The sequence below is a fragment of the Octodon degus genome, unplaced genomic scaffold (genome assembly GCF_000260255.1).
Source record: "Octodon degus isolate 3935 unplaced genomic scaffold, OctDeg1.0 scaffold00002, whole genome shotgun sequence".
Lineage (NCBI taxonomy): Eukaryota > Metazoa > Chordata > Mammalia > Rodentia > Octodontidae > Octodon > Octodon degus.
In genome coordinates, this window is record NW_004524578.1 from 35,007,936 (window position 1) to 35,017,763 (window position 9,828).

At 44.3% G+C, this 9,828-nt stretch overlaps 1 protein-coding gene and 1 pseudogene across 1 annotated transcript in view; both read left to right on the plus strand.

Moving 5' to 3' along the window:
• CUNH5orf42 (chromosome unknown C5orf42 homolog) overlaps window positions 1-6,049 on the plus strand; it is a 137,035-nt gene extending 130,986 nt beyond the window's left edge. The window contains exons 49-50 of the mRNA XM_023712733.1: window positions 5,096-5,274; window positions 5,727-6,049. Of these exons, the coding sequence (XP_023568501.1) occupies window positions 5,096-5,274; window positions 5,727-5,900 (353 nt within the window). The 3' untranslated portion in view covers window positions 5,901-6,049. The remainder of the gene's footprint in view (window positions 1-5,095; window positions 5,275-5,726) is intronic.
• LOC101591952 lies at window positions 3,723-4,506 on the plus strand (annotated as a pseudogene).
• Window positions 6,050-9,828: the final 3,779 nt, after the last annotated feature.

Below are 9,828 nucleotides of genomic sequence, written 5' to 3' on the forward strand. Positions count from 1 at the left end.
GGGGCTGGCTGGCATGTGGTGCTGGGGGATTGAGCTGCGGTCCCTGTGCTTTGCCAAGCTTGTTCCAAGTAGGTGCTTTAGACCACTGAGCCATCTCTCCAGCCCCAACAATAAATAGTTTAGATGAACATTTTTTGAAAACCCACAAAACAGTGACTGCATGAACATTGAGCTGCGAAATAGTGAGGGACGACTGTGTAGCTGTTCTTGCTAGGGGCTGGGCCATGGTGGACACGTTGATTTGTCCCACTGTAGTAGCCATTTGACTATACAGATATATGTATGTATTTAACAGTATATTCTTAAATACTCAAAATGCAATTCATTATAAAAAAGATACTAGAAGTCTACACTGGAGGTAGGAGCATCTTACCTTGAAAAGCTTGAGGCATGCTTTTCTCGTACTGCATTTTTGTCGCAGTCACTTTTCTTATCTTGGATGAACCACATCCGCCCTGTATGATAACTGAGGAGAAGGAATAGATGGAAGTGCTTTTGTTTGTCTCACGGGGTGCTGAGGCTGTCCAGGCGCCTGGTCGCTTGTGGCCGACATGGGAGTGCCACTCTTGTGCTTACGGCCTTCGCCAAGTCCCCGCCATGTCCTGAGCACCTAAAGGCCAGCTCTCACGCCTGCCCTGCTTTGTTTCCATCTGCCTTGGAGAGACGGCCCACCCTGTGGCTGGCATAGTCTTTAGCTACTTGCTGCCTTCTTTCAATCTCACTTTTTTTCTTTCTGTATTTAGTACAGGGTCTACAGGGTCTCACCATGTGGACTGGACTCGTTGCGATTCTGTTTACAGCCTTCCAAGCGCTGGGATTACAGGCACGCGTCACCATGCCCAGTCTCATTTGCTGTGTCAGCACGCTCCACAGGCGGGGCTGGCCCAGCAGGCCAGGGATTAAACCCCAGCTGCTGCGCTCTGCTTAAGCAGGCGCGTTAGTCAGCTGAGCTATCAGGCTGACCCTCAATCCCACTTTTGATCTTAACAGCCTTTTTTTTTTTAAGCACAGTGTGTGCTCATGTCTGCATTCCCACTGTCTATGATGCTTATAGATTATTTTCTCTCAGAGTCTCTCAAAAGTTGTCCCTTAGTAACATTTACTGAGATAATTATGTCCTCAGAACTCTCAGTGGCATCAGGACTCAGTAATAGAAAAGTCAAACCTCTGTTAGCGTAAGCACAACTGTCGCCATGAAAGTTAAAGCGGCTACCACAAATGCTGCCAAATAACGTCAGCCTCACTTCACTCAGATCGGCCTAATGCAAGGAAAACCCGTGGGCCTCTGGTGTTGCCATCCCCTTTTGCTGGATGGAAAGTCAGGAACACTTTTAGAGAGCTGCTGCCTGTGGAATATGCAGCCCTGCCCATCTCCTGCTTGTAGGTAGGACAATCATCCGGGTGCCCTTGAGCACTGTTCTCCCTGTCCCCTGAGGATTAGAAAGCTCATACATGAGCCCACAATGTCGGGAACATCGTGACCATCACCCTAGGCAAGTCGATGTGGACAGCAGCTGCACTCAAGGTTGCGGTCATGAGGACCGGTCCCTCAGCAGCCCGCCCACTGCGCAGCAGGCACTCTCGGCCCGAACGGCTCAACACTAGAGCATGAGTAAGGGAGGCTAACTTGGCAAGCATGCTTAAAGGTCTCCCTGAAAAGGTGGGGCCAAAGTGAAGGTAGTGCACGAAAGGAGATCGGCATGTGAAGATAAAGCAGAACAATTCCAGGCAGAGAAAAGTCTCACAGGAACACACTTGGCATGACAGAAAAGACAAGTGTGCAAGAGTGACCAGGGATGTGGTTGGAGAGAGAGACAGGATACTGCAGAGTAACGCAAGCAGTCTGCATTTTACTGTGGATTAAGACTCTGCGAGTGAAAAGTTTGAAAATACGTGGGAGAGCCAGGTGTGGTGGGGCACAGCTGTAATCCCAGCCCTCCTGAGGCCGAGGCAAGAGGGTCACTGTGAGTATAAGGATAGCCTGGGCTACAGAGTGAGACCCTGTCTCAGAACCACCAAATATGTAAATATAAGCATATAAATATATGTGAAGTGTGGGAGAAAAGATGAAGCAGGAGAGCGACCTTGCTTGCACTGCGCTTGGAGCAATGGAAACGGGAGAAGTTGAATAGATTCAGTGATAGGTTATGGCTCTAATAAGAATTGCACATATTTTGAAGATAGACCAAATTAGGGCTCACTGAGTCCTAATGTTTGAGAATGTGCACCATCAGCAGTCTTAAGAGTGTTTAAGAAAAAATACTGGTTTTAGCCTGAGCATTTCCTTGGATAAGGAGATTGAGTGAAGATGAGCAGTTTGGTTTGGGCATGGTGAGATTCAGATGTTCACTGCACACCCGGGTGACACTGTCAGGAGGGCAGCTTTGAGCTCTGTGAGGCTGCCTGGACAGGTTTGCCTTTTCTTCACTTGGGGGACAGTGAAAGCCACAGGACTGGATGAGGTAAGCTAGGAAGAGGATAGATGTTAAGAGCAGCCAGGCCTGGGGACTCCAGGAAGTTCAGGGCACTGAACGTAGATGAAGTGCTTAGCTATAGTAAATTTCAGAAAGTGTGCTGTTATTTTTCTATGGACTTACTTCTTAGAAGTATCTTCAGCTTCAGGTACGTATGGTGTATGGACCTGTAACAGGCCAGATGGGCCCAAGCCGCGGACCCTCTTACCTTTTTTCTCTCCCTCAGGCCCTGCATGCCATCCCAGGGGCACCTGTGTTTACTTCCTGTATATGGTTTACTTCACCACATACCTTGGAGTCTCATTGGGAAATCACCCTGGAAAAGGGCAGGATGTGCTGTCAGATCAGACGCAAACAAAGCGTGGTGGTGGGGCAAGCTCTCTGGCTGATGGAAGGAGCCCTGTTAGCGGATGGGTTTGCCGAGCTGTTCTCAGCCGCCAGCTGGGACAAAAGCTTCTGTTGGCATGTGGCAAGGAGGAAGAGGATCCTGTGTTGTCACTGTGCTTACCCTGAGCGCTGGACCAAATACAAATTGTAAGCAGGGTGAAGATGCCTAGCACACCACACCTAGATGTTTTCCAGGCAAGGAAGACAACACGCAAGTCATGGCTTTTCCCCCATTATGTCTGAGGCCTTCCTCCTCCGATTCTCGTACTCTAGAGAATAACTACCATTACCTTTCAAATTAAAAGGTGGCCAGAATTATTTTATTTATTTATATTTTTTGGCTGGCTCAAGCAGCCTTAATGGTGGTTCTGGTAAGACATGGAGAGCTGGGGATTGCACTGGGCCTGACTGGGTTTGCCCCAGCAGGCACTTAAACAACTGAGCTAACCCGCAAGCCCCCCAGAATCAAATTTCGACTCTGTAGTGAACTAAACCAGACGTTCTGATTCAGATACAGACATTCTTCGCTTAATAACCCAGCTCTGGCCCTGCTACTTGCTAAGTTATTAAAAGAACTTGGGCTGGCCAGATAGCTCAGCTGACTAAAGCGCCTGCTTAGGCAGAGCACAGCAGCCTGGGTTCGATCCCCGACATGCCATGCAGCCTGCCCCCCAACAGGGAACGCTGAGATGGTAATTGAGACTGGGCTTGGTGACGTATGCCTGTAATCCCAGCACTTGGCAGGCTGAAAACAGGACAATCACTATGATCCGATCTACATAGTAAGACCGTGTAGACCCCGTCCTAATTTTTTTAAAAAAAAAAAAGCTTTGGGCCTGGACTCCCAATGTGCTCCGGTGGTTTGGACAAGATGAGCTCGATCGGAACCGGGTATGATCTATCAGCCTCTACATTCTCTCCTGATGGAAGAGTTTTTCAAGTTGAATATCTATGAATGCTATGGAAAATAGTAGTGCAGCTATTGGGATCAGATGTAAAGACGGTGTTGTCTTTGGGGTAGAAAAATTAGTTCTTTCTAAACTTTATGAAGAAGGTTCCAACAAATGACTTTTTAACGTTGATCGGCATGTTGGGATGGCAGTAGCAGGTTTGCTGGCAGATGCTCGGTCTTCAGCAGACATAGCAAGAGAAGAAGCTTCCAACTTTAGATCTAACTATGGCTATAACATTCCACTGAAACATCTTGCAGACCGAGTGACCCTTATGTGCATGCTTACACACTCTGCAGTGCCGTCAGACCCTTCGGCTGCAGTTTCATGCTTGGGTCTTACAGTGTGAATGATGGTGCACAACTCTACATGTCTGACCCTTCAGGTGCTTCATATGGTTATTGGGACTGTGCTATTGGCAAAGCCCGGCAAGCTGCAAAGACAGAAATAGAGAAGCTTCAGATGAAAGAAATGACCTGCTGTGATGTTGTTAAAGAAGTTGCGAAAATAATTTACATAGTACATGATGAAGTTAAGGATAAAGCTTTTGAGCTCGAGCTCAGCTGGGTTGGTGAATTAACTAAAGGAAGACATGAAATTGTTCCAAAAGATGTAAGGGAAGAAGCAGAGAAATACGCTAAGGAATCACTGAAGGAAGAAGATGAATCAGATGATGAGAATATGTAACAATTATCTGAGCATCTATCTAGTCGGCTTTACATTTCTATGACAGTCCCTTGTAACTGTTTAGCCCCTGAATTATACATATCCACCACTGAAATTTCATTAAAATGTTGTCTTGTAAAAAAAAATAATAAAATAAATAAATAAACTGGTTGCTAAATGAGTTGTAGAACCAGGTATATGGCACACACCTATAATCCCAGCACTCAAGAGGCTGAGGCAGGAGGATCACCATGAGTTCGAGGCCAGCTTGGGATACATATAGTTCAAGGACAGTCTAAACTACATAGCAAGACCCTGTCTCAAAACAGTAATAATATTGAAAAGGAGCTGTACATAGTACATGCAGTACAGAATTAGGAGAAGCAACCATAATCCCACACTGCCACTGATATTCCTGTGTGGCAAGTTTGAGCATTGGACCAGATGTCTAAACAGCTCACATCAGTCATAAATCTGAATAGTCTTTAAACAGGCAGGACCTTAAGTGAGGAATGCCCATACTAGGTACTAAGTTTCTGCCTTGGTTTGACAGTATATTAACAAATGAATTATCGAATCAGCCAACCCCAGTGCATGTTCTGTTCTTTCTTTTGAAAGGCTCCACTGCCCCAGCTTGCCATCTGCAGCACACAGAGAAGCACAGACATGCTGGGCTCGGAGGTGCAGCGCAGGAGGTGTGTATGGAGTATGAGAGAGAAGAGATGGTGGTGAGCCCTTGGGCCTTACCTGAAGAAATCCGCAGGATTCTCCATGGAAGCCACGATTCTCTTCTACAGGTAGAGTTCTTCCTGACTTCTAATGATTGCTCTGTGTTCATCAGTGCATGTTCTTGGTATTTTTTTTTAAGATTTCTAAGATATAGTTCTTTTTTATAATTTTTATTGGTATTTGGTTTTTGTAACACCTGGAAATATTAATCGTTAGGTGAGTTGGAGAGAGTTACTCAAAGCATCCATCCTTTTGGCTTAGTGTCCTGGCATTTATTTTTCATCATTCTCCTTGGATTTGTGCCTTCTTAAATTCAAAACAGAAGAAAGGAAAAGATCACTGTAGCACAGCCGTCAGTCTGTCTCAGTTGTGCCACCAGCATCTGGTGTCAAGTGCTGCTCTGCATGCCCCGCCAGGACATGCTGGGGACCGCAGCCCTGGTCCCTTCATATTTTCCTCAGCCCTTTGATGGCAGAGCAACCCTAGGAGCATGACTGATCGATCATCTCTCACTCCATAGGACTTATCACCAACCGAAGACGACCATGAGCCTCCTTTCGGAGTGGGTGGCACGGACAACATGTCTGAGAGCACTGGCAGCATCCTCAGCAAGCTTGACTGGAATGCCGTTGAGGACATGGTGGCTGGCGTGGAGGACAGGAGCCTGTCCGTCCAGTGGGCCTTCGACCTGTAAGACCAGTGTGACAGCCGTTTCCAGCACCTCCTTAGTGTGGTTCAGAAAGACTTGAAGGGCACCATGGGACTTTACCACCTGCTGTCATACCAATACTTAGCCATTTCAAAAGGGAAAAATAAACATTTCTCATTAATTTTGTCTCCATGGGGAAAGGCTTATTTAACTACAGATATATCGTGTTTTTGCATTTGACTTGTCTTTGGTGTACTTTTTGTTTTCTTTTGTTTAGCTTTTGAGAAAGGATCTCACTGTGTAGTTCAGGCTGGCCTTGAACTCAGTGATCCTCTTGCCTCAATCAAGCGATGGAATACAGGTGTACCACCAAACCCAGCTCTTATTTTGGCATAATTTTTAAAATAATCTTTCAAGTCAAATTTTCATAATATTTCAGCTGCTTTTAAAAAAAAAACCTTATAAAAAAAAACCTTATATCTTGCCTTTTTTACTACCTTCTGTGTTTTGAGAAACACACTTATATGATGAATCTGCAAGGACAAAATTTTTTTTTTTTTATGGGGAACAGGAATAGCTCTTGAGAGACAGGAAGTGCCCCGAATGGGTTGCCAAGGAGCCCACCTCTGGAGTTTTCTACAGCAAATCATGAGGTGGGTACAAGGTGGATCAAAATTATAAAAATTACCAATAAAATTACAAGTTTAGTCACTTGGGTAATACTGATGTAATGGTAGCAAGGGTGCATGGGTGACGTCATTAACGTTGGTCAGCAATCTGTAGCCTTCCTCTTCAGTGTTAGTAGCTTCGATTTTAGGCTTAGTAGGTGGGAGAAGATGGCCCACCCCTAAGGAGATAGTGGGAAATCTCCAAAGGGCAATATATCAATAATCCTAAACTTCCTTTCATCCTTCAAAATCACGATCGCTAGTTTTGCACACTTCCTTAATCTGTAGGTCACCTCTAGCCGCAGTCCTGATGCATTTCCATCCTCTGAGCAGGCTCCCTTTGGGGCCTGGGCCTGTCTGATTGCCTGATATATTTCTGCCTATCTTAGATGCCTATAATACTCCTCCCTCTGAAGAGTGCTTGCAGTAGGGAGAAGAGGCATAGTTCCATCTAGTGACTTCAAGCTGACAAGAGAGTTGGCGTAGGGAAACTGCTGCAGTCAGAGGCCTTCCCCAGAGGGGCAATCTAATGGGCCTTAGCTAGAAGCGAGTTGTAGTTTAGCAGTTATGAACTCTTCATAAGGTCAGCCTGGTGGATCCTGGAAAAGAAGTCTGGCGTATTTATCCTTGGGTCCATCTACATGATCATGTGGAGTGTGGTAGCCTTTAGGCAAGAATAAACAAATTTTCCAAAAAATTAAAATACATATAATGAAAGCATGAGCACTAGAATGGAAAAGCAGGTTGGGGAAAGAACTTCATCTAGAAACTGCTCTTATGGGACTGGAATAGTAGCTGTACCTAGTTGGTTCTTCACACACACCCTACACCCCCCCCACACACATGCACTGATAGAGGTTTTAACCCTTCAACTGATAAGGTGTTTTTTTTGTTTGTTTGTTTGTTTGTTTTATTTTTTTTGTAGAACCGGGGATTAAACTCAGACTCTAGAGCTTGCCAGGGAAGTGCTTATTCTACTGAGCCATCTCCCCGGCCCCAGATATTTCTTCTTATAAATCCTTTTAGTTTAACTGTAAGAAGGTTGGGAAAAGGAATTTAGAGGCTTGTTCAGTGAACAACATGATGTTTGATAATATACCGAGTAATTGGTTAAGTGAATTTCCCTATGTCCCTTAAATCTTATCTAGGCCCCATGCTCTTAGGCAGGTAGCACTCATATCCAGGGTGGGGCTCCCTTAATCCTACCCAGAACTATTCCAAACCAATCAGTGGACTAAGTTAGTGTTCACACACCCTTGATCCTAGCGCACACTCTAGATCCAGCCCCCTCTGAAAAGATCCACCTATAAGTGCAGGAGGCTTTGGGAGAAACATCTAGACACAAACCTTAACAATAATCAATAGGTCACAAGAAAAAAAATCAAGGAAGAAATCAGATACTGGAATCAAATAATAGGGCCGGCGAGATAGCTCAGTGGTCTAATGTGCCTGCTTAGGCAGTTGCAGGGAACCATGGTTCAATCCTTAGCACCACATGCTGTGCCAGCCCCACCCTCAGAGTGGGCTGAGAGCCAGCCAAAAAGTAATAATGGCACTATCATATATCAGAATCTATGGGAGACAATAAAAGCAGTCCTGAAAGAAGTTTATGGCTTTGAATGTCCACATCATAAAAACAGAAAAAGCTGTTTTTTTCTGTTACTGAGCCATACTGGAGATGCCTCAGTAGAATAAGCACTTCCCTGGCAAGCTCTAGGGTCTGAGTTTAATCCCCGGTTCTGCCAAAAATAAAAATAAAAATAATCTAATGATACATTTCAAGATTCTAGAAAAACAACAATCTTAACTTCAAAGACAGTACAAGGACGGAAATTATCAAGGTCACAGTATAAGTCAAAATTGAAACAAAAGTGAAAAACAGTAATAACTACTTTAAAAACCTGTACTGCAATAAATTAGACAATCCAGAAGAAATGAATTCTTAGAAAGATACAAATGACTAAAACTGAACCAAGAAGGTATGAAGAAAACACTGAACAACCCAGTAACAGACAACGAAATTGTGGCAGTGATAAAAATCCTAGCAACTCACTGGTGAATTCTACTAGAACTTAGTGGTACCTCAGTTCATGAACTTAATTTATTCTTTGATTCTGGAAATGATTGCCACAATTACATTCATGCAGGGAAGGCCATGGTCATGTTCGCTAACCAATGCAGAGCTTACAAACAAAATTTTACAAAATGCATCTATTTGTGCACCAAACTGTGCATAACGGCATTTGTGAGCCACGATGCCATTGTACTCCTCAAACTTCAATGAAATAGAAAGGTAAGGAGCACTCCCTAAACCTTTCCTGGAACCTAGCATTACCCTGATTCCAAAACCAAACAAGGATCCAACCAAAAAGAATTAAGGTCAAACTCTTCAAAGAACATGGACATAAAAGTTCCCCGAAAGATACAAAGAATGCAACAAAATATCACAAAGACCAAATTAGGTTCTTTCTAGAGGTGAAAGGATGGTTCAACATATGGAAATAAATGTAATACAGCACAAGCAACTACAAAAGCATGATAATCTCAATAGATGCAAAAAAAGCCTTTGACAAAACTGAACATTCATGATTTTAAAAGTCTTAAAATAGGTATAGATGGTAGCGACTTGAGCTTTGGTGAACCTTGAAAACTTCAAGTGCCTCAGTCTAGTAACCCTGGTGTCCGACCCCTACTTTTATGCTGCAGGTTGGGCAGACAGCATAGAAAAAAGCGCCTGGGACAAGACAACAGCGTTGTCCAGAGGAGCCCAGGGTAAATCCACTCTAACAAGGGGAAGTGCTTTGCATACAAACCATGAGATATGATTGGTTCTGTTAGCTTTGCTCTTGTGGTGTAAAGTACAAACTCAATAGTTACATCATTTGGTCAGTTTCTAAGTTGTGCTTGTGGCTAATTGTATTACTGTAGCTATGAGGTCATCTCTGATGTAATCAGCTGTTCTCCCTTGCACAACCATATTGGGAAGCTGAGGGGTAATAACTTCACCACAGCCCTACATCAAAAGACTGGGTATAGGGGCTGGTGAGATGGCTCAGTGGTCTAAAGCACCTACTTAGAACAAGCTTAGCAAAGCACAGGGACCCTGGTTCAATCCCCAGCACCACATGCCAGCCAGCCCTGCCCCCTGGTGGGCTGAGCTGGCCACACACACACACACACACACACACATAAATAAATAAAATAAAAATCTTTAAACAAACAAAAGACTGGGTATAATGGCCACGATTGGATATATTGTCCACAGGAGACCAAATTAAAAGGAATTACAGAACTTTTATTAATTA